This window comes from Mobula hypostoma, chromosome X1 (assembly GCF_963921235.1).
Source record: "Mobula hypostoma chromosome X1, sMobHyp1.1, whole genome shotgun sequence".
Lineage (NCBI taxonomy): Eukaryota > Metazoa > Chordata > Chondrichthyes > Myliobatiformes > Myliobatidae > Mobula > Mobula hypostoma.
In genome coordinates, this window is record NC_086128.1 from 3,876,149 (window position 1) to 3,902,433 (window position 26,285).

Here is a 26,285-nt window from a genome sequence, read left to right on the forward strand (position 1 = left end):
AGGCAATATTACTAATTGAAGTTAAGACTCAAGATAGTAAAGCTTGGCAGGATTTTTCTCAAGAAAAGATTTACTCAACTAAATCCACTGTTCACTCTGTTTTCACACAAAAGTGCTTCTCAAGAAATGACAGAAAGCATGAATGTTAGTTTTATTTCTGTATGCTTTCATTGAAGACACTGAGGCCAAACTACCACCCTAACTGAAAGTAGTTGCTTGCACAATTGTTCAAATAAGTGAATGTGTATTTTCACTTACCACCTGCAGTAAGGATAAATACCCTTGACCAACATTGTCAAAGTTGACCTTCAAATTGACCCATCGCACTTCATTTGGCATCATTGAAATGTAATTTTCACAATCGGTTTTGTTATTTATTTCTTCAATGGGAAAGATTTCAGAATCTGTGGTATTTATACACTTGTAAAACTTTCCAGCAAACAAATTCACTCCCATTATACTGAAAATCAGCCAGAAGATAAGACAGACTAGCAGAACATTCATGATGGATGGGATAGCGCCAACCAATGCATTGACAACCACCTATAAAAATAAATGCAAACAGTAAGTGCCACGGTTTACAAAGTATGCCGACCCAGATGTGCATTCATGAAGAGGCTTGCTTACTATTTTCCTATTGCATGGTATTACATAATATTTACATTAGAGAAACAGGCCAACATTTTCAAGTGATCCACATTTAATTCATTTCATCTAATCAATATTTCCTTTCTCCTAGAGGTGCTTATCTAGTTTTTCCTTACATTCATCTGCATTACTCACCTCACTTCTCCACATGGTTATTAGATACACATTCTAACCAAATTTTGTATAAACAAGTTACTCCTGAATTTCTTATTGAATTCATCAGTGACTATGTCATATTTATCACTTCTGGTTTTCAGCTCCTCACCAATGGAAGCATTTCTTCTGCATCTTTTGCATCTTATCAAAACACAACTTAATTTTAAAGAACTTCATCAAATCCCTCTTGCCTTCCTTCTTCAGGAAAAATTAATCTTATCATCACTTGGTGGTAATAATCTCTTGGTTTGTTTTATTTATAAATCTTCTTAGACCAGTACTTATAAACCCTTTGTATAATATGACATCCTGAGCTGTGTATGTTAGTTTGTCTGATTTGAGTAAATTTCATTTCTTTGGTTCTGAATTCTATTCCACTGAGAATGATTCCAGTGTCTTGAATTGTTTTCTTTTGATAACAATTTAAGAAAGATTATAGACCCATGATATTCCAATTTATTTTTATAATCCTAAGGCACATTTGGCAGAACTTGCAGCTTTTTGCTGAATGTTTTTGGTTGGCTATTTATGATAAACAAGAATCCCCTTTTTATTTCCATTTAGTGGTTGTAAATGGGAAGGGCAGTTTTGACGTTGACTGACCAATCTATATCAATAGCTTTTCACCCAGGCAGCATGTGAAAAATCTACATCTCCAAGAATCTTTGGATATTTCGATCTCAACTGATTACCTTCTATCTTGGACAGTAGACACTAGTATAGATAATGACAGCACCTAATTCACTGGGAGTGATGGGCAGTGACTGGTGCCGTACATGAATGGGAATTCTCCCATCAGCACTAACCAGTCTGCACGTTGCCTGACCATGGCAAACCCTTGCCAAATTCTCCATGCTTTCTGTTTCCAGGCTCATTCTTTGTCCCTATAAATCTTATTTCCTCATAAGATATTTTGCTGTCAACTTTAACATCATTTACCCTCCTTTGCCCTCTAAGCTTCCACAGAACCTTTACTCCAGTCCATTTAGCATCAGTGCTGCTCAACACCTGTCCCTCTTCATCCATCCCAATCTTCCTTGCTACAATCCTGCCCTTTCCCTTCAATGAGCTTCCTGCTAGAGTTAGCATTCATCAAGTGTGAAGCTGCTCAGTTTCACATCTTCACCCCAGAGCTAAGATCTCCCCAAGTACAATTATCAATTATTGAATGAGCGACTGTTTGGAGACTGAGCTCCAGGTCATTATTGACTCTTCTATTGACTTATACAAAATGATGGAATTTAAGAGCCTTCTAACAAGTGTACAACTACAGCCTCTGAAAATCAAGCGCCTCAGTCAAACTATGGAAAAGAAAGGGCTTTATATATCTCAGGAATCACCTCACAATAAAGGCAGGCATCAAAAATGAAACTTACCATCACCTGCAGTCTACCAGCACAATGTTTGACCAAAAAGATATACAAAGAATTAGGATAACTCTTGAAATGGACTTTCTCTTTAGAAGTTTTTAAGCAGTAAATACCAAAAAAGGTTCATCAGTTTGGTTTAGCATTATCCACTGTTTCCTTCCAAATAATGTGAAGCAAAACAGGGACGATTTTGCAGAAATGCTGAATAAAAAATATTGCTTGAATAGAATGGTGATCAACTTACCCGCATTCCCTCAAACCGAGACAAAGCTCTTAGGGGTCTCAGGGCTCTCAGGGTCCGGAGAGACTTGATGGGTCCTAATTCATCATAGCCAAGGATCTTTGCTGTCAAGCTGATCAAAGACACCTTAAATGTTGAAAGAGAAAGAAATTAGAAGTTATCCTTAAAGTCTGTAGAGCATAAAATTAATTTGTAACTTTCATAAAATAATATTGAAAGAAGACCTCTGGATATCAAATGAAATTTTACTTGCAGACATTTCATTAATATTTCACTGACTATAGTAAGTATTATCTCTTGTACTGAAATATATCATGTAAAAGAATTAGAGACATAGAAAACCTACAACACAATGCAGGCCCTTCAGCCCACAAAGCTGTGCCGAACATGTACTTACTTTAGGAATTACCTAGGGTTACCCATAGCCCTATATTTTTCTAAGCTCCATGTACCAACTGCAACTATGAAAGAATAATTTCTATCAGTACTGGGCAGATCATACTGAAACACTACTGACATCATTCATTATCTGTCAATTCCTTGGGATATCTTGGAAGGTTCTCTGCCAATGTTTTCTTTTGAAAATTATGACAATCATGTACAAGTTTGACAGACTGCCATGGTATTTTTACCTCAAAATAAGTATCTCATCAATTTTCCTGTTGAGATTTGAATGAAGATCACTAATACTTTTATGTTGGGGCACATTTTGTGCTGGTGCAAGATGCGTGAGTTTTGACCAAAGGAAAACGTGGCTGCAGTTGCTTAGGCACTTAGTGCAAGGGTATTTATTAGGTGCATGAAAAATCAAACTTATAGGAATTAGTGAAAAGAAAACTGCCAATATTTAGGAAAAGGTAACTACTGGAAAACACAATAATAGCTCCATACTACTTTCGTCCAGTGTGAATCTCTCTCTCCCTCTCCCCTTCCCTCCCTTTCCCTTCCTCTCCCTCCCCATTTATTAGACACCAGGACATACCATCGTTAATTACCCACAAAGTTAAGACAAAACTGCACATGAATTAGAATATGATGCACCCCACAATGTAATTACGATAATATTAAAAAATAAGTATAAGTGTCAACCTTAAATACAGCATACAAACAATATTATACACAGTCACAAATCTCTATGACTAAAGAATTGGAATATTCCACTGTGTATGGTGGGAAAGGCACCATGAAGCCATCTCAAGCACACCAGCTGGATTTAGGACCCATTATGAGAATATACTGGGGAAGACACTGAAGCGCGTACACTCAGCGCAATGACATGGCAATGTTTGTGTGTGTGTGTGTGTGTGTGTGTGTAACGAGTGCATTTACTGAGCAATCTCTGTTACAGATGGCCTACACAATTAAATTTCTCACAAAAATAAATCTCTTTTACCTCTGTAAGGAGGCCTGATTTGCTCAATGGTATCCTTTCTGAATATACCCCATTATCTTTAAATGGATTTAACAGTAACAATTGAAGGTACTCCATAGTGTGAATCAACTGTCTAAAACTTTATCCTTGTTTGGTTACTCTATAATACACCATTAAATATTATCAGTGTATTGTAGACTACTTCCGAAATTTGATTCCATTGACTTGAACAGAATCAGATTTCGGAAGTGGAACACAATGTATTGCTGCTTTAAATAGTGTGTTTAGTGCTACTAGCTGGGGATAAGTTTCAGGGTCTTTTGTATGTACTCAGATTTTGGCAAGGACCCAAATTATTGGGCAACAGTTGGGAGTCTATCAATTTTCCTGATCATCACTGTTATTCCTATATTCACCCCAAATTGATCTGTGATATTGTCTGTATGGGTAAGCACCCGTAAAAGTAATCAAACCCAATTAAAATAAGACAAAGTTATTGTTAAATGTCAAGGCTAATGTTTTTGTATAAATTAATTTGGGTTTTAATATTTCTTTTGCCTTGTAATTTATTGTTTCTTGATTTTTTTTTTGCCATACTTACATCAACGATCAAGAAGTCTAGCCAACACCATGCATTGGTGAAGTAAGTCTTAAATCCATAAGCAATCCACTTGAGTAACATTTCCACAACAAAGATATATGTAAATACTTGGTCAGCATATTCAAGCAATATCTTAATTATCTTCCTGTTTTCTATGTAAATGTCTTCAAAAGCCTGTAAGTAAATTTAGAATTTAGACCTTTGTACATAAGGAGATAAATTAAGACATTCTAGCACAGTTTTATCGAAATAATAATGTGTTGTCGAAACTGCATGGAGTGCTTACGTCATCATTTCATCTTCACCAGGGAAATGCTGACACTATGCATCCCCTGAACTATGGGAGTATTGGCATTTAAAATTGTCAGCACTTTAACAGATTATTGCCAAGAAATTTGATGGTTAGTACAATGCTATGCAATTAAAAATTAATTTAGCTCAGAGTAAATTGTATTTGCGACCAGTTGCGGGTCAAATCATGCTAGTAGTGAAACCTGATCAGGCACTTTCATCAATCAATCAGCCTTATGACTGACTTCTACTTCAGGCAAATATGTGATGGTATCTTTTTCCCATGTAAGCTTCATTTGAAGTGCTAACTGGGAACACTGCAGGTATTTGAAAGATGTATTTAACTATTTACACTCCTCTACTATCCCAACCCACAGTTAGTAGCCTCCCCCAACACCTACTCTCCTGTCTTCCTGATCAATGCCTCCTTCCACTCCCATTTCTAAGAACCCCCATCACAACGCCACCTCATCATAATGATTTTATTCTCATTTCTGAGACCACACCTCCTGGCCTCCAAAAACCCTGCCCTGCTGGTAGATGACCATCTCTCTTCCAAGTCTGCCTGATATAGATCTCCATGTCCAGCCTAATCCTAACCCACCCATCTATGTACAGTGCTACTAAACCAAAATACAAAGACTGTGATTCTACTTCCTGTCCAAACATTTTTTTCTTTATTAATTCATGGTGTGTGCCTGCCACAGGGAAGACCATCCTAAACTCCTTGTTCTTTTAAATATGGTGGTGAGCTTCAGTCTTTCATAGCATAATGAGATTACAGAAATGTTCAGCACAGAGAATGATCCATTCAGTCCACCTTGTCTATGCTGACTGTAACATCATTTACCTGCATTAAACCCGTTGTGTTTTTCATATTTAAGTGATTGTCCATATTCCTTTTAAACTGAATTGTGTTTGCTTCCATCACATCCATGGCAGCTCATTTCAGCTCATCAACCTCCCTGTCTAGAAAGCTTGTCCTTTATGTCACCTATAAATTTCCTCACCCCCACCTTAATCCTATGTCCTCTAGTTTCGGAAAAATATTCTGACAGCCTATCCCATCTATGTCCTTCATAATTTTATAAATCTCTATGAAGTCACCCCTCAGCATCTTATATTCAGTGAGAATGTCAACTTATCCAATTTCCCCTTAATGACTGCAGTGCTCCATTCAAGGCAACAGCTTCTCTCCTGTTCACAATATGCCAGCTTCAGTGTAACTATATCTTGATGTCACGATTCTTCCATTCATTGCCTCAGCCTATGAAGTTAAGTGTTGCAAGTGCCTTTTTCACTGTGTGATCCATCTCTGTAGGCACTTTCAAGAATTATGGTCTTGCACACCAAGGACTTTCTGTACGTCAATGCTGTTAAGGTCCCTGTCATTTGTGAAATGCGACAGAACAGCAACAGGCCCTTCAGCCCATGATGAACTAATTAAACAGCAAACTAAACTAATCTCGTCTGCCAACACATTGCCCATTTCCTCCATTCTCTGCACATTCATGGTCCTATCTCAGAGCCTCTTAAATGCCTCTATCATAAGGTGAGGACTAAATTTATCAGAAATCATATGAATCAGTTAGAAGCAAACTAACAGACTTTATGGCTTGTCTATATCATTTGGCAACAACTTGAATCGCAGCTTAAACATCTGTTTTTAAACATGCATATCAATTAATAGGGAAGGAATTGAAACATACCAGAGCACCACTGCTGAGCAAGATCATAAAAATAATGAATGTTTCAAACCAATTGTGTTCAACAATCTTGAAGCAGGTTTTCCTTAAGTTCCACCACATCTTTCCCCGGTCGCTCTTTATATCAATATCCAGACAGGGACATGCTCTCAAACACCCTGCACAAGCATCAATGGTTCAAATAGGTTATTCCCATGCTGTCTAAACATATGATATTTCATCTCCACAGGTTTAGGATGTAACGATTAACATTAGGGAATTACAATACTTTTCATCATGACTTCTGAAAGCAACTGTTTTTATGCTTAAGAGATAGACATCAAAAGGACATGAGGTAGGTAGTCAAATGGATTACATTCTCTTTCGAAGGTTTGGGAATGGCCAACTCTAGTAAATGTACCAAAACTTAGGAAAATTTAACACCCAACTTCTTGGAAAAATAGGTTTGGGAAATACAGGCTAGTTATCATAATGTTTGCATGATTAATATGGTAGATACAGTGAAAGGAAGAACTTATAATTATCAATTTCATTATTTATCTTAAATATAAATTCTTGTCAAGCAGCATCTGTGGAGAGAGAAGCAGTTAAGATTTCAGTTCCAGGACCCATCATAAGATTATTTATCTTTTAAGCAACATGCAGATACACAGAAGGCTAGTTTACATAATCAGTGTGAAATAACGTCAAACCTACTGGAGCAAAATAACAACAAAAGCACAGGGTGATCAAAAATGGAGCTATATTGATCAAAAAAATAAGACAATGCAGATGCTGAAAAACAGCAATAAATACAGAAAATGATGGAAATAGGTGAACAACAGTTGAAAACAAAAATGTTTAACTCAGTAACCTCAGAAAAGTAAGAAATTGCTTAGAAGTCTACCTCTAACTTTCTATAATTCTGATGAAATGTCATCAGTCTGAAATGTTAACTCTTCTCTCTCCAGTAATGCTACCTGACCCACTGATTATTCCTAACATTTCCTTACTTTTTATTTTTGTGGCATTACAAAAATAAAATACTTTGTGGCAATAAAAAATATTTGGTGCCAAGTAAGTTATTGTTGTTGCAAGGGTTATGTGGGATATTTGCTATTCATGGTTTATGTCACTTGTCTGGAAGTGATTATAAGAACAGACCTGCTAAAATTAGCCTGCTCCTAAATGTGTGCAGTCCAATGAGGGGCGGAGAGTCTCATGTTGATTGGCAATACGGGATAAGAAGTAACATATTGATTTCTATGCTGACAGGTGACGCAAACAAGCAATGAACTAGAAGTCAAAAAATCATTTGTCTACAAGGTACAATCTAAAGCCTAGATCCTTGTGGGAAAATGTTCACTATGAGATAGAGGAGCAGAATTAGGTATTTGACCCATCGAGTCTGCTCCGCCATTTCATTATGGCTGATCTTTGTCCCTCTCAGCTCCAATCTCCTGCCTTCTCCCCATATCCCTTAATGCCCTGACTAGTCAAGAATCTATCAACCTCTGCCTTAAATCTAGCCAGTGACTTGGTCTCCACAGCCACCTGTGGCAAAGAATTCACCACTCTCTGACTAAAGAAATTCCTCCTCATCTCATTCTAAAAGGACACCTCTCTACTCTGCGCCTGTGCCCTCTGGTCTTAGACTCTCCCACCATAGGAAACAGGGCAGAGTGCAGCAATGTACAGTATGCGAAAATGAATATACAGTACATACAGTACATTCCACAAGGCATTAATTACATGAGAAAGGCCATTCATTCAAATTCATCTCTAATATATAAAATGTAGAAAATATAAATTCAGTTCTCCATCCTTTAGAAAGGACATTGAAACTCAATGAGCAACTTCCAGCCCTGTGGACTTATCCATGGCAGACTGTGAACTGGAACTTGTATAAACAATGAAGAATGTAAAAGTCACGGCTTCTCATATTGTAAACCCTGTCACAAGTTCCTTGCCTTTGGTTGTAAATCAGCAACAGTTCCCCCCTTTTCCTCCTTCTCCCCAGTGTTCTTTCAAGTAGCTTTACCTTCTGTTAAACACTCTACTGGCTCATCAGATTCAGGAGTTTCTTCTACAACCTCTGCCACCTCTTCTTCTTCAGGCTTCAGATCCACAGTGCTGCACTGAGAAGATTCAATGATCATTTTTACCTGCACCGAATCAAAAAGCAATACGTAAGGTAATATAAACATAAAGATCTACATACTGTCCTTACACATCTGGAGAAGAAGGATGCTTATGTGAGAATGCTGTTCTTGGACTACAGTTCAGCATTCAACACCATAGTTCCATCCAGGCTCGACAAGAAGCTCAGAGACCTCGGCCTTGACCCTGCCTTGTGCAGCTGGATCCTGGACTTCCTGTCAGATCGCCAGCAGGTTGTAAGAGCGGGCTCCCTCACCTCCACCCCTCTGACTCTCAATACAGGAGCCCCTCAGGGTTGTGAACTAAATCCCCGCCTTTACTCCCTGTATACCCATGACTGTATTGCCACCCACAGCTCTAAACTGCTAATTAAATTTGCTGACGACACTACATTGATTGGCCTTATCTCAAACAATAACAAGGTGGCCTACAGGGAAGAAGTCATCTCTCTGACACAGTGGTGTCAAGAAAACAACCTCTCCCTCAATGTCGCAAAAACAAAGGAGCTGGCTGTGGATTACAGGAGGAATGGAGACGGGCTAACCCCTATTGGCATCAGTGGATCTGGGTTTAAGAGGGTAAAGAGCTTTAAGTTCCTCGGTATCCACATCACCGAGGACCTCACGTGGTCTGTACATACCAGCTGTTTGGTGTAAAAGGCACAACAGCGTCTCTGTCACCCCAGATGGTGGAGGAAGTTTTCTATGGGCCCCCAGATCCTAAGAACTTTCTACAGGGGCACAATTAAAATCATCCTGACTGGCTGCATCACTGCCTGATATGGGATCTGTACCTCCGTTAATCACAGGACTCTGCAGAGAGTGGTGCGGACAGCCCAGCACATCTGTAGTTGTGAACTTCCCATGGTTCAGGACATTTACAAGGACGTGTGTGAAAAAAGGGCCCGGTAGATCATTGGGGACCCAAGTCACCCCAACCACAAACTGTTCCAGCTGCTACCATCCAGGAAATGGTACCACAGCATAAAAGCCTGGACCAGCAGGCTCCGTGACAGCTTCTTCCACCAGGCCATCAGACTGATTTGAGTGTATTTCTATGCTACATTGACTGTTCTATTTATTATAAATTATTATAAATTACTATGATTGTACATTGCACATTTAGATGGAGACATAAAGATTTTAACTTCATGTATGCGAAGGATGTAAGAAATAAAGTCAATTCAATTCAATTCAAGATGAGGAGCAATGGACTTCTGGGAACACAACTGAGGGCAATTGAAATTACGTGTTTGGGCAGATGGAAGCCCACTCCAAGAGCTTATAGTCTGCTGATTTCCTGAATTATTTGACAATTCTTCATGGTTCCACAGTTCCAGGTTCAAGATCAATTACTACCCTTCAACCATCAGGCTCTTGAATAAAAGGGGATAACTACATTCAGTTACCCCATCATTGAAATGTTCCTACAACTAATGGTCTCAGTTTTAAGGATTCTTTATCTTATTATCTCATGTTCTCATTATTTATTGCTATTTATTTATATTTGCATTTGCACAGTTTGTTGTCTTCTGCACTTTGGTTGATCTTTCATTGATCCTGTCATAGTTACTATTCTGTAGATTTGCCGAGTATGCCACAGGAAAATGAATCTCAGGGTTGGACATGGTGATGTATATGTACTTCGATAATAAAATTTACTCTGAACCTTACTGTGATTAAACATTAGAGAGAAATTGGTTTGCTTCTTGTATAAGGAGTCTGTTGTTATGCTATTTCCCCTTGTAAATAAAGAAAAGGTAACACATCTTGCAAGAACAGTACTACTACTCGACAAAGGAGTATGTGTTTTGTGTAGGAATGCCAGATGATTTGTGAGGCCATCAGATTTCAATCCAGTTTAGGTAGTACCAAAAATTCTGTATGTTTTATTTTTGCTTCATCTTTTGATTCACTACTCAGTTATTTTGTGGCTGATTTATGAAAAGTAGGGGTTGACTTCAAAGGGAACCATATTTAGATGTAATGTCAAATAGGCTGTGTACTTTGCTACTGCCAATTTTCCATGTGATTCAAGGCTAATTTCACTCATGGTTTCAACAAAAATTGACCGTACTTTCCACAGGGTAGATTATGCAGTCTTACAAAAATGGGAAGACAGTAGCTGGCAATCTGCTATGGATCCCTAGGTCCTCCTGAAGCTTGCAAGACATTCCTTACGCAGGCCAGTTTGAAAAATACGCTTAGAATATTTATTTATTGTGACCAAAAAGATCTGAGTTGCCATATGTTAGCTGGGCCTGGTTACAAGGTCAATCTAATCTCAAAAGCTTGCGTCAGTACCAGTCCAGCTGCAAACATCTAATTATATAATTTGAATTGTAGAAATGAATGGGTCTGCAATGTTAAGACATGCCACATTTTGGTTAACTTATTCAACAGTGGCCTTACCATAACCATCAAATGATTCCATTATGAGGAAAGATTCCTGTCCTCAAGATATTGCCCTGAGGTTTACGACCAGTGACTAATTTCTGAAATAGAATCTGTATTATTGTTGAGACAAATGATCTGCAGCTAATGTTTCATCCTGAAGCTACATCAGCATGTTGCTTTGTGGCAAAGCCGGCCATCTATATAACAACTGTGTGTATGCATGTGTGTGTCCGTCCGCACACATATGCAGACGGTTGCGTGCGAAAAATGCAAGGTCAAACACATCTACATAAACTCAAGTTTTTAACTGTTCTACAGAGGGAAGAAAAATCCAAAAAAAGAAAATAATTCATCTGATAAAATATCAAACACTCATTTAAAAAAACTCAAACACAAGGAAATCTGCAGATGCTGGAAATTCAAACAACACACACAAAATGCTGGTGAACGCATCAGGCCAGGCAGCATCTATAGGAAGAAGTACAGTTGACGTTTCGGGCCGAGACCCTTCATCAGGACGAAGGGTCTCGGCCCAAAATGTCGACTGTACTTCTTCCTATAGATGCTGCCTGGCCTGCTGCGTTCCACCAACATTTTGTGTGCGTTGCTTAAAAAAAACTTACAGGTTTCAGACCCTCTTCTTTCTTTTTCAAGAAATCCTGATCCTGCAAAAAAAAATACAAGATATTTTTCAGTCTCATTACCATACCTTCACTCATTACTACTCATTACTACTCATTACTTCACTTAGATGACTCATTTTGAACCTAATAGTATTTGTAGGAGAGAATGAATGTGTGGTTATATCTTCATTCGCACTAGTTGAGAACACAGGTTAGATGTCTGAACCAGGATCTCAACTGATGCTGCACTATCCCTGAAGTCTACAACACTGGTGAAGACTTGGTCAATTAACTTTAGCCTTTGCCTGTCCTGAAGAAGTGGGGTTACAGTGGAAATCATATAATGGAATCATACCTATTGCTGTTTACTCATTCTCAGTTAAATGGAATTGGAGTTAGTTCCATTTAGCATCTATTTCTTCGTGCTCTCTTGAAGCTCTTAATTGAGTTTCTAAGAGTCTGAGTGTTTATTTTGAAGAATGGGGTATCTGGAGTGGAGCCCAGGGGTATGGGAGAGCACAGAAACTCAGACCTGTGAGACAAGGACAAGAAGTTGGGAGTTTGGGGAGTCAGTGGAGAGTGGATAGGTGTGAGAGTGGAGAGACATGGACCCAGTGAATGGAGGGCAGGAAGGCAGGAGAACAGGAGACACAGGCTGATGAGTGGAGAATGAGAAGATGGGAAAACAGTAAAAGACCCAGACAGAGTCACATCCTGGCTTTCCGAGCTAGACTGCAACTTTGTAGGACAAAGTGGTTGTAACTGATTGGTGGGTATTACTTCCCACTTACTTCTGACTGGCTAAGAGATTTCAGTCAGGGAACATTAGCACAGTTAAAGAAAGCATTTAAGATAATGAAATCCATGTTAATCATTTAAATAGATCAATGATAGTTTGGTAATGTGTTGTAATGGCAACATGCAGGGACTGATCGATCCCCTTGTGAATCATATCTGTAGCAAGTGTTGGCTGTTCGATTATCTTTAGCTCAGGGTTGGTGAGCTGGAGTCTGAGCTTCAGGCAATGCAATATATCAAGCAGGAAGAGAGTTACCAGTACACTCTGCTTCATGATAAATTGGATCACTTAGATTAATGATCGCAGGTGTGATTAGTGGTCAGGAGAAGGAGGAGGTGAGGACTGTATTCAGAGCGCAGCTCTTGAGAAGCCTCTGTACTTACCCCTCTTGTATCATGTGTGAGGTCCTTATAACCTTTTGGATGAGACTGGGGACTGCAAAGTACCATGGCTCAGGGGATCATTCAAGTGGAGGAAGAAAAGAGAAATATAATACTCATAGACGATTGTAGAGGACAAAAGACACTGTTCTTTGCAGCACAGAGAACACAAAACCAGGGAAAAGAAACTTTACTGGGCTGGAGAAGGACTTGGAGTGAGAAGGGGAGGATCCAGTTTGTCAGTTGTCATCCTCTGTGTAAGCACTAGGACATGTACTTTTGAAGTAGATTTCACTAAGGGTTTATGAAAATTTAAGGTAATTGATGGAAAATAGAACCACAAAGAAGAGAATCAGAGGGCCACAGGAAAATTGGCAGAGGGTAAATAAGGTTTAGAGCAGTGAATGCATGACTCAAAGACCGGGGTGTGAAAACAAGCTCAGATTCATGCAGCACTGCTACCAGTACTGAGTCAGGCTTCATCAAACTGTACTGGGAGCAGTGTCCTGGCAAATTGTGTTATTAGGGTTATAGGGGGGATAGGGTACAAGAGACAGGATGTATAATTAATCAAAACTAAATGATAAAGCTGTGGCACAGGATAGTAAAAATGAAAATGAAAATCCAAGCAAGAACAGGAAGATTTTTCATTGGTGGATCAGAGGTGAAGGTGCCCAGCAACGTTAAATTCCTCAGTGTTACTATTTCAGAGCATCTGTCCTGGGCCCAGAACATAATTACAATTGTGAAGAAAGCATGGCAGTGCCTGTACTTCCTCAGGAGTCTGTGAAGATTCAGTATGACATCTAAAAATTTGACAAACTTCTATAGATATGTAGTGGAGGTATTGACTGGCTGCATCACAGCCTGGTATGGGAGCACTAATGACTTTGAGTGGAAAATCCTACAAAAGGTAATGGATTCAGCTCAGTACATCATGCGTAAAACCTCACTAACCACCGAGCATATCTATATGAAATGCCATCGTAGGAAAGCAGCATCCATCATCAGAGATTCTCGCCACCCAGGTCATGCTCTCTTCTCACTGCTGCCATCAGATAAAAGGTACAAGAGCCTTAGGACTCGCGCCACCAGGTTCAAGAACAGTTACCACCCCACAGCATCAACCTCTTGAATAAAAGGGGATAATTACACTTACTTGCCCCATCATTGAAATGTTCTCACAACCAATGATCTCATTTTAAGAACTCTTTATCTCATTACCTCATGTTCTCACTATTTATTGCTATTTATTTATATTTGTATTTGCATAGTTTATTGCTTCTGCACTCTGGTTGATCTTTCATTGGTCCTATTATAGTTACTGTTCTATAGATTTGCTAAGTATGCCCGCAGGAAAATGAATCTCAGGGTTGTATGTGGTGACATATATGTACTTTGATAATAAACTTTACTTTGAATTTTGAAGGGCAGAAAGTATATACAAATTGGAATTTGAACTGGAATTTGACCACAAGACCATAAGATAAAAGAGAAGAATTAGGCCATTTGGCCCATTGAGTCTGCTCCACCATTTCATTATGGCTGATCCAATTCTCCTCTCAGCCCCAACCTCCTGTTTTTTCCCCATATCTTTTCATACCATGACCAATCAAGAATCTATCAACCTCTGCCTTAAATAGACATAAAAACTTGGCCTCCACAGCTGCCCGTGGCAAAGAATTCCACAAATTCACCACTGTCTGGCTAAAGAAATTCCTCCTCACCTCTGTTTTAAATGGACGCCCCTCTATCCTGAGGCTGTGCCCTCTTGTCCTAGATTCAAAATGTTTCAATGAGATTGCACCCCCCACTTCCCCATCCTTCTGAATTCCAGCAAGTACAGACCCAGAGCCATCAAATGTTCCTCGTATGATCAGAATCAGAATCAGGTTTATTATCACCGGCATGTGATGTGAAATTTGTTAACTTAGCAGCAGCAGTTCAATGCAATACATAATATAAAAGAGAAAAAAATAAATACAAATTAAAAAATAATAAATATGTAAATCAATTACAGTATATGTATATTGAATAGATTAAAAAACATGCAAAGAACAGAAATACTGTATACTAAAAAAAGTGAGGTACTGTCTAAGGGTTCAATGTCCATTTAGGAATCAGATGGCAGAGGGGAAGAAGCTGTTCCTGAATGCTTTAATTCCCAGAATCACCCTTGTGAACCTTCTCTGAACTCTCTCCAATGCCAACACGTCTTTTCTCAGATAAGGAGCCCAAAGTTGTTTTGAATGTTGGAGGGCCTAGACAGAGCAGATGTTGAAAGGATGTTTCCCATGGTGGGGGAGTCATGGCACAGCCTCAGGATAGAGGGGCATACATTTAAAACGGAGATGTGGAGAACTTTCTTTAGCCAGAGGATGGTGAATTTGTGGAATTTGTTAGCAAGGCAGTTGTGGAGGCCAGGTTATTGCGTGTATTTAAAGCAAAAACTGGATCGGTTCTGGAGTGGACACGGCATCAAATGTTCCGGGGAGAAGGCCGGGAAGTGGGCTTGAGGAAGGGAAAAAAGGATCATCCATGGTTGAATGGTGGAGCAGACTCGATGGGCTAAATGGCCTAATTCTGCTCCTATTTCTTAAGGTATTATTATGTCCTTCCTCTTCCTGACACTATATTCCATCTACCATTTCTTTACCCATTCTCCTAATCTGTCAAAATCCTTCTGTAGACACTCTGCTTCCTCAAAGCTACCTGCCCCTCCACGTATCTTCATATAGTCCGCAAACTTGCAACAAAGCCAGCTATTCCATCGTCCAAATCATCGATATATAATGTAAAAAGAATCGTCCCAACATAGACCCCTGTGGAACACCACTAGTCACTGGCAGCCAACCAGAAAAGGCTCCCTTTATTCCCAGTCATTGCCTCCTGCCAATCTGTCACTGCTTTATCCATGCCAGAATCTTTCCTGTAATACCATGGGCCCCTAGCTTGTTAAGCAGCCTCATGTGTGGTACCTTGTCAAAGGCCTTCTGAAAATCCAAGTACACAACATCAACTGATTCTCCTTTATCTATCCTGCTTGTTATTTCATCAAAGAATTCCAACAGATTTGTCAGGCAAGATTTTCCCTTGAGGAAACCATGCTGACTACAGCCTATTTTATCATATGCCTCCAAGTACCCTGAGACCTCATTCTTAATCATCAAATCCAACATCTTCCCAACCACTGAGGTCAGACTAACTAGCCTATAATTTCCTTTCTTCTGCCTCTCTCCCTTCTTGAAGAGTGAAGTGACATATGCAGTTTTCCAGTCTTCCAGAACCATTCTAGAATCTAGTGATTCTTGAAAGATCATTACTAATGCCTCCACAATCTCTTCAGCTACTTCTTTCAGGACCCTGTGGTGTACTCCGTCTGGTCCAGGTGACCTTTGAGTACTTTCAGTTTCCCAAGAACCTTCTCTCTGGTTATGGTAACGTCACACATTTCATGACCCCTGATATCTGGAACTTCACCACACTGCTAGGTTCTTCCACAGTGAAGACTGATGCAAATTACTTATACGTTTGTCCGTCACTTTGTTGTCCCCCATTACAACCTCTCCAGCATCGTTTTCTAGTGGTCCGATACCTACTCTTGTCTCTCTTTTATATTTTGTGTCTCTGAAGAAACTTTTGGTATCCTTTTTAATTTCATATCCCATCTCTACCTTCTTATTTTAGTTGCTTTCTGTTGGTTTTTAAAAGCTTCTCCATCCTCTAACTTCCCACTGGTTTTTGCTCTATTATATATCCTCTTTTTGGCTTTTATGTTGGCTTTCACTTCTCATATTAGTAACAATTATTAAAGAAATTAAAGCTTACAGCTCTTTATCTGTATGTTTGTAACATTTCTAATAAGGTAGATGAGCTTATCGTGCAAATTAAGGTAAATGAGTATCGTGTCAAAGAAGCCGATGTTCCAGGTTATTTGATATTCCAGCAACAATGGGCCATCTAATGTTGGATGGGTGGTTGTCCAAAAAAAAACGAAACTTGGGTTTTAAATTGGTCGAAGGGCCATGTTTATTGAGGGATCCCCTTCCCAATTGCATCCTCATCCATTCCATGTGCACCCCATTCCCCAGTTAAAATTGTCTGTGTAAGAGAGGAAACAATGGGCACTTACATTTTGCAGAGTTTTAACAAAAATGGTGATTTTTGATCAACATTAAATCAAAGTGTTTATGAGTGCGCATGAGATACACATGACTCTAACCAGGTTTCTTACCGTGTTAACATCACCTGTGTCTTCATCAGTACTTTGTTCATCATCTTCAGCATCAGATTCGCCCTCAGCAATCGGAACTTTAACAGTCAAGTGCGCATTGGCCAAGACACCATCCTGCTGGTCCCCTTTCTTCAGGGTAACCCCATCAAGCTTCGAACACTCTTTCTTTCTATTCTCTTGGTCTGTGTAGTTAAAATCAAGAGCCCCAGTTTTGGAAGAAAATTCATCCAATTGCTTATCTTCCTGGACACTTTTTTTTCTTCGTAAGATGCCAAGAACAAAGCTTTTGACAAAGTCGATAGCTCTGGTGATCCTGTTGATTGCAATCTGTAGGTTGTTCATTTCAGAGTCATCATCAGATGCTGACAGGTTATCTGCACTGAAGGAGCTTAGCAACAGGGCCAGGAAGAGGTTAAGCACCTGTAGGTGAACATTTAGTCACTCATGATCACATTCTTATCATTAAAATAAAAAGCCCTCACGAGGGGGGATAGATTGGTTGCTAATTGCACTGAATATAATAGAGAATCGAAACATTATGAATGGATAACCTTTACAGCATTATTTTTCTAATTATCTTTATAAACCAAGCAACTTCCCCAATTTCCTCTGACTGTAATGTACAATGGAGTAGACAATGATAATTAATAACTTTATGTTTCCAGAGGGAAATCTATTTATTTCTGTAACAAGGGAATCAAGCCAATGGCCCAACCTAAAAGCTGATTGTTTGACTCAAAGAGCCATTGACATAGTCAACTGTCCCGGCAATTCTAAAGGTGGAAACCATACAGAGGCAAGCTATATGTATTTTTACATGATAGAGAGTGAGCAGCTTTGGATCATGATCACTATATTTGAACCTCATAAAAAGAATATGAGTGGCTGCTGGGTGTGTTCCTCCAAGTACTTGTGGACGGGCTGCCTGGGCTAACACTGTTACATGTGCTCCACATAGCATGTGGCAGAGAACGTATAAAGTGTTTGAGGAATGACAAAGAGGACTGAGGCATTCGAGGCAGTCTGCACTTCCAACCAGATGGATCAGAAACCTGAGAATTGATTGATCCTACTGTTTCTAAAATAAAGCCAATAAAAGCTAATACATTTATTTATTTGTAATTTTATTTATTGATATATAGTGCAGAAAAGGCCCTTCCCGCCCTTTGAGCTGCGCCACCCAGCAATCCATTAATTTAACCCTAGCCTAATCACGGGACAATTTACAATGACCAATTAACCTATTAACTGGTACGTCTTTGAACCGTGAGAGGAAACCGGAGCATCCGGAGGAAACCCACGCGGGTCACAGGGAAAATGTACAGATTCCTTACAGGCAGTGGTGGGAACTGAACCCAGGTCGCCCGTACGGTAAAGCATTATGCTAATCACTATGCTACCGTGCCACCTCATTATCCTGTTTCTGTTACCTATGTACAGTATAAAGCTCTGTGCGTAGCATGATTAATTTTCAGATTATTTTTATTGAAATGTTACTGCTAATAACATGCATGTAGCACAATGGACAAGCAAATTATCCTCTATATTGGCATGAAAGTGAATGGAATGTGGTGAAACCTGTAACAGATAATTCAACTTGTCCATAGCTGGTATGCTGATTCTGAAGATTCAACATACCAGTAAGGGATAAAAAGAATATTAATCAGTGAGTACCTTCTCTTGAACCCTACCGAGCAGATGGCATTCCAATGGCATGATTAAGTTCCTGCTGACTCTTATGGAATCCATTTGGAACCAGAGACGGTAGCTTGTGCGCTTCCTTCAGCCCTGGTAATTGCTGTCTTGCATCACCTAACCATTTTTGCATAAAACCTAAGCTAACATTTTCACCTGGAGGACCCATGTTTCAATGCAACTGTCATGATTTCCTTCCTGTTGATTTTGCATGCAAGTTTCTTTTCTCCAATTCACTGCAGCTCAAAAAAAAAGGTATTAACAGCTACTCCACAGCACACAGCTCCCTGGGTCATGTTATGTGAGCCAGGAACAAACCTTAAATAAATCACTTGCATCATATCTGTAAATATTTATGTTTAGCTATGGTGTTGGACTCTTGCATTAAAGACACCTTTCCATCAAGAATCATACTGTAACATTACATATAGTATAGTATCAATTGTGTCTTTCTTGTACACTATTCATCTGTTTAGTGTGAAAGGAATCATCAGAACTAAATTGGGACATGTAAGCTGTTCTAATTCTACAGGCAGTAAGCTGCACATGAAGGACAAATTCCTAAATCATGGCAAATATGGGACTGTACTGCTGCCTTTATTAGAAGTGAACCATGATGCCAATCTCCTCCACTGATTTCTCTGAATATGTCCAGCATTAGAGAAACTAGGAAGAAAAAACAAACAAAGGATTCTTCCTTCAAGTTTGTTAAGTTCTTAAAGTTTTGCAATGAGAATACGGGACTCTAGAAAGCAACAACTTGGCACAGAACCACAGTCTCATAGCGGAAGAATAATTAGCACTTTTAGTAGGCTAAAGACGGTTTGAGTTTCCTGTAGCATCTGACTAGACCAATCTCCTCAGCTGATTTTATTTCCAGCTATTAGTTCATTTATAAAAATATACATTTACAATTAATATCTTTTTATTTTTAGGTAGCACATTTTTATTTCTCCAAGCTTGCTTGTGCTCTGAATTGGATTGTTTCCAACATTTTGTGCCTATCAGGTAATTTTCCAACTTTGTATACCTGACGCACAGGGCTGACCTGGCAGACACTGCACAAGTGAGGTCTGCACAGATTCAGTAGAGCTACATGTTACAATTAATTCAATAAACCCTATCAACATCTCAGCTTCCACCTCACCAGACTCTGCATTCAGTTGCCATTCTTTGCAATTTTCATCAGGTTCAATGAGATTCATCCACAAGACACATCTTCTCCTCCCCTCACCTTTCCACATTTCAAAGGTGTCCTTTCCTTTGTAACTCCCTGGTCCACTCTTCTGTCCCCACAAAACCTTCCCCTGCCTATGGTACTTTCAGACACATATTTGCTGATCGCATTGCAGAGTATCTTTGTTTAATCCATAGGAGGAAATCTGAGATTCCAGTTGCCTGTCAACTTAATTTCCCATCCGACAAGGCTGAAATAAACTTGATGATATTCAACTCTTCAGTTTGGGCATGTTGCTTGGAATTGTGGGTGAATCTGGAGGGTGATGAGTGAGTGGGGATTAATCAGTAACATGAGTGGATGGGAGGTAGCTTGGGAGTCGCCATAGCAGATTTGAGTACACCTTTGCACAAAGAACAATGGTTTTCATGAAAATTACTAAAGACAGTTTGTCCTGGGACAATGTAATCTAATTTCTTCTCTAACTTCCCAAAAGGTGTTTCACAGGGAACAAAAAAATAACTAGGATATGGTGTCAGATAGGTTAGAGTAATCACATTTGGATGTACCCAGGGTCAAAATGGCTTGCAAGGAGCATTTAGTCAGGCCATGTAGCCCTGAAGAAAGGTCTTGGCCTGAAAAGTCGATTGTTTACTTATTTCCATAGATGCTGCCTGACCTGCTGATTTTCTCCAAAGTTTCGTGTGTGTTACAATGTGATTGAATTTCTAGACCAATAAGTTTTAATTAGATCATAAGACCAAAAAATATAGGAGCAGAATTCGGTCGTTTGGCCCATCGAGTCTTCACTGCCATTTCATCATGACTGATCCATTTCCCCCTCAGCCCCAATCTCCTGCCTTCCCCCCTTATCCCTTCATGCTCTGACCAATCAAGAATCTATCAACGACTGCCTTAAATATACATAAAGACTTGGCCTCCACGGCTGCCTGTGGAAACGAATTCCACAGACTCGTTACTCTCTGGCTAAAGAAATTCCTCCTCATGTCTGCACTAAAAGCATGCCCCTCTATTCTGAGGCTGTGTCCTCTGCTTTTAAACACTCCCACCATAAGAAACATCCTCTCCACATCTGATCTTTCAAGGCCTTTCACCATTCAATAAATTTCAATGAGGTCACCCCTCATTCTTCTGAATTCCAGTGAATACAGGCCCAGAGCCATCAAACACTCTTCATATGACAAGCTGTTCAATCCTGGAATCATTTTTGTGAATCTCCTTTGAACCCTCTCCAGTTTCAGCACATCCTTTCTAAGATAAGGGGCCTAAAACTGCCCACAATACTCCAAGTGAGACCTCACCAGTGCTTTATAAAGTCTCAACATCACATCCTTGCTTTTCCGTTCCAGTGCTCTTGAAATGAATGCTAGCATTGCACTTGCCTTCCTCACTCGACCTGCAAATTGACCTTTACGGAGTCTTGCACAAGGACACAATTAGATTAGTGAATGAAGGCTGAAATTGAATTTTGTGCATTAAACCTATTTTGAAGTTCCTAAGTTATGCTCACCATTCATTTTGATTTCCCTTTTTCCTGGAATGAGGGTAATGACTGAACAAACCTTTGGAAAAGAATAAAAAGAGGAAACGAAGGGCAATGGCAGGATGGTTCAGATATAGAATGAAGCTACTGTACACTGTGTATTGCACATTCCCACATTCCCAGTCCAAGGACGGAACAGGTAGACATAAAATAAAGCTTGTCTACTCTGTCCCATGACACATTCCCAGGGCAGGAATAGGATGAATTAGGTAGAGTAAAACTTGACACACTCCCAAAGCAAGGACAGGGTATATTAGATAGAGAGCAAATTCTGTCTACATTGTCCTGCCACAGGAAAGAGAGAAAAATAAAGAGTCACAAGCAGCTCATGCAGATCATTTCATCACACAGCTAATGCTACTCATTCAATGTCATCAACACTGGCATCCTTTTTGTTTCTGGTTGCCAAATCCAAGCTTTCACACATTGACTCAGCACAGGTGCTAATGATTTCTCCAAATGAATTGGATGGGTTTTTTTTGTATGGGATGGACCACTCATCTGTGACCTATGCATAAAACAACACATAGACAGCACATTTCAACCTACCAAGACCTCCTCATTCTTGTCAGGAGACTTGTAACAAAGTAGGAGAGCTGTTCAATGGACTAGTCAAACAGTATACAACAGGAATTCTGCAGATGCTGGAAATTCAAGCAACACACATCAAAGTTGCTGGTGAACGCAGCAGGCCAGGCAGCATCTGTAGGAAGAGGTGCAGTTGACGTTTCGGGCCGAGACCCTTCGCCAGTCCTGACGAAGGGTCTCGGCCTGAAACGTCGACTGCACCTCTTCCTACAGATGCTGCCTGGCCTGCTGCGTTCACCAGCAATTTTTATGTGTGTTAGTCAAACAGTATCCTCACATTCACAGAATTATATGGATCAATTGGTGTCTCAAATGTGTTTAACAGAAAGCTTAGAGCAGGACCCAACAGAAGGGGAAGCATAATGTCATTCAGTCAGGTAAAACAGCCCTGACTAGTTGGAACATTAACATAAGATACCATGAGTTCTCAGTTATGCGCAGCTATCTTTCCTGTTGATAATTAACTACCCCCTCAGTTGATGAATTATTTGTTCACACTGAACACCACTTTGCACTGGAGGATGCAAGGGTACAGAATGTACCTAGGGAGAGGAACTACAATGAACCATTACCAAGAGAAGCTTGTAATTATCAACACTGGACAAACTGGTAGACTTCCAAAGAAAATTTGCCAGACTAAGGCTGTGAAAGGTGGTAACAGAAGACAGAAATAAAATCTCTGCATCAATATATTGTATCATATGACGAGGGAATGAGCAACATGGCTTTACCCTTACCAATCTGCCCTTGCCCTTCATTTACTCTTGTGGGCATTGATAGAGTTAAGTACTGATGGTCTTCTGATTCCTCATTTTATTTTATTCCATCACCACTGTTAACAGTGCTTCAAGTTGCCTAGGACCTAAAGCCTGGAATTCCTACCCTAATCTTCTCCACTTCTATGGCATGGACCTCGGGATGCTTTACATTATTACAAGCTATTTGTTTATTGCTGCTATTTTGTACAAAATGTCAAAACTACGTCATTGAAAACCATGTCTTTGGTTCAAATATTCCAACTGAGCGAATCTCAAGAAAGATTAGGAAAAAAAAAACTTACCACCAGGTTACCAATCACCATGACCATCATGAAAACAATGAGGCACATGGGCTGTCCTGCTACTTCCATGCAATCCCACATTGTCTCAATCCATTCTCCACAAAGGATGCGGAACACAATGAGAAACGAATGAAAGAAGTCATTCATGTGCCAGCGTGGAAGTGTGCAGTCTTCTGAGATCTTGCAAACGCACTGCCTGTACATCTTGCCAAAGAGTTGCATTCCAACCACAGCGAAAATGAAAACAATGATGGCCAGGACTAGTGTCAGATTCCCCAGTGCTCCCACTGAGTTACCGATGATCTTTATCAGCATGTTCAGAGTTGGCCAAGATTTGGCAAGTTTGAAAACCCTCAACTGGAAAGGAGGAAGGGTGATCAGGGTGTGGTGGCAAATAAAGTTCAGTTTTGTATTCTTACTTCAGCAAAAGCAGGTTAATAAAAGCAGCTATAAGCATGTTTAACACTCAATGTGGCGCCAATAATCTTGTCTATTGACTCCCTCACTTTGAAGGTATGTAGCGCACAGCATGTAGATAATTGTGTTCTCACCAGCTGCTGTTATCCTAGCACTCTGCCGCAGGTCATAATAATGCTGGAAAATGATGAAAATGGATACTATTCAGAGCATGTTATTGACCCTATAAGAATGATTCCAAGTGTTCCACTGGGAGAACTAATTGTAAAACCAAACACAGGACTGGAGCACATTTGCACAAAAAGGACTGGAGGAGTTCAAGTCTGGCAGCACCTATAGAGGGAAATAAACAGTTGACACTTTGGGCTGAGGCATTTTACCAGGTCTTATCAACGGTTCATTCCCCTCCATAGATGTTGCTCGATTTGCTGAGATCTTCCAGTATTCCGTGTGTGTTGCTCATGATATCCAGCATCTGTGGAGACCCTTGTGTCAGTGAGCACAGTTGCTTTCTGATGCATGTTGTTGCATATTAGAAAGATACATTTAAATTACATTTATCAATGTATCAGCCTGATTTTTGATAACATGCTCTCACTGTATGACGCTTGTTACCAGATTACATATGTACAGTATTTTCCTTCTTCTGCTCATGCACAGAGTCCGCCACAGAGAGGTTAACAGATCCAGACTGCAACTAGACATGGCACAAATGCAGGTTTCTATCATTCATCAGGAATTGCATGGGGTTCATTGTACAGTGCAAACTTGTGGCTCATTCACATGGAATGGATTCAATTCCCAGTCCAAAGAACTGACTTCAAAATCTATGCTAGCATTTCAGTGTAACACTGAGGGGGCATTACACTGTCATAGATACAAGCTTTTGGATTAAAAGATTAAGTTGAGGCCTCTTAGACTCTTAGATGGATGTTAATGAAGCCCTTTGAGACTATTTCAGAGAGGAACAGGCTATTTAAGCCTTTGCTTATCACTCAAAGATCTTCTGATCCTAATCATATCACATGGAAGTTTGTTGTGTGCAAATTGGTTGCTCTGTTTCTATCATTATAATGATGATTAGGTTTCATAAATACAGTGGAATTTGAGTTAACTGGGGCAGCCACTTATTTGAGATGACTCTTAAAGAACAAAAACTAATTGAGAAATTGCTGGGATTCCCTTTGTTTATTTGCGACACTATGCCAGTTAATTGGGACAGGAGACTGTTGCCAAACAGTTTCTAACTAGTGTCTGATGTGTGCACTTGTGTGGCCATTAGGCATTACACCATGCTTAGAGTGAATAGTTTTTAAATAGTGTCAGTTGCATGTACTTGTGTTTAAAAGCAGTGATTTTTGTTACTGATATTTGGTGAGAAATGGGCAGTAAGACAATTCAGAACCGTTTTGCTCACTGTGGTTTCAAGCATTCAGGCTTGGAAATGGCACAAATGGCCAGGAGTGAAAATGAAATGATTTCACAACTTCAGCAAGTTAGGAAGAATTTGAAGGTACTGAGAATCATCTTGAATGTTACAATTAAAATGAAGATTTGGAGGATGCAGCTGTTGATAGCATTGTCTCAATGTAGTACATTATCTACACTAGGTGTCTGCTCTGATCTTGTTCATTTGCAGTCAGTCTAAAGAATGCGTTAGCATACAGTGATGAATTTGAGAACTATTAGGAATGAATACACTGTTTAATAGTACTCTAGTAGTATTGATAGTGTTCTATTTTGTTCTGTACTTCATTTAAATACATAATTTGTTACTCAGTTAAACAATACTTAATTTTTTCTACCTTATTAACTATTTCCATGAAACTTCAGCTAATAGGAGCTTGATTGGACCAAAATATACTGGTCTTGATGTATCACAATTAACTGGAATCCACTGTAATTGCTTGTAAAATTCTTTGAGGTATCCTGAAGCTGTGAAGGATGCAATATAAATGGAAATCTGCCAGAGTCACACCAGCTACTCTTTCAGCTAGTTACACAATGTACAGGTTAAACTTGCGATACAAACCAATCTGAATGAACGCAGCACCGACAATCCTTGTACATTCGCCAGTCCTAGCTCCACCAAGCTGAGAGTCACAATGATGCTATCAAATATGTTCCAACCCACTTGAAAGTAATAATAAGGATCCAGAGCAATTAGTTTGAGCACCATTTCAGCAGTGAAAATCCCTGTGAATACCTGCCAAAAAAAGACCACAACTTAAGCTTCTTTCTCCCACACAAAGATTAAAAAGTACTACGGAAAATAAAAAAAATTTATTTATTTACTGATTTAATGAACATTGCTTGGTGTTAAGCAATGGCCTTCCCTTCTACTGAGTTTTACATCACTATTGAATTTAATAAGTGGACCGTTCTAATCAATAGAGCTACTGCCCCAGTTTCAGCCTCCTAGGTTCAATACTGGCCTCTGGACTGTCTGCGTGGAGTCCCCATGTTCTCCCTTGGTTTCCTCTGAGAGCCACGCTTCCCATGCCACATAGCATGTCTATAACTTACAAACCCTAACCTGTGTGTCTATGTCTGGTGACATGTGCTTTCAGGATTTTGTATCTTCTGCTCGATGCACGGGAGGAGGAGAAGGAATGTCCGGAGTAGATCTTTGATTATGTTAGCTGCTCTGCCAAGACAGTGAGAAGTGTAGGCAGAATCTGGTTGGGAGGAGGGTGGGGGTGGGAATGCCAGCTTCTGTGTCTACAACTCTCTGCAGCTTCTTTACAGTCTCGAGCAGACCAGTTGCCATATCAAGCCGTGATGCATGGGAGGCTTTCTATATAATAGTAACATTGGCCCTTATCAAT

At 39.7% G+C, this 26,285-nt stretch overlaps 1 protein-coding gene across 1 annotated transcript in view; it reads right to left on the bottom strand.

Moving 5' to 3' along the window:
- Positions 1-26,285, bottom strand: part of scn4ab (sodium channel, voltage-gated, type IV, alpha, b) — a 218,761-nt gene that overhangs the window by 21,730 nt on the left and 170,746 nt on the right. The window contains exons 14-22 of the mRNA XM_063037680.1: positions 25,490-25,663; positions 23,041-23,397; positions 16,957-17,376; positions 11,544-11,585; positions 8,406-8,529; positions 6,389-6,543; positions 4,389-4,562; positions 2,419-2,541; positions 259-543 (exon numbers count right to left, since the gene is read on the bottom strand). Coding sequence (XP_062893750.1) covers positions 259-543; positions 2,419-2,541; positions 4,389-4,562; positions 6,389-6,543; positions 8,406-8,529; positions 11,544-11,585; positions 16,957-17,376; positions 23,041-23,397; positions 25,490-25,663 — 1,854 coding nt within the window. The remainder of the gene's footprint in view (positions 1-258; positions 544-2,418; positions 2,542-4,388; positions 4,563-6,388; positions 6,544-8,405; positions 8,530-11,543; positions 11,586-16,956; positions 17,377-23,040; positions 23,398-25,489; positions 25,664-26,285) is intronic.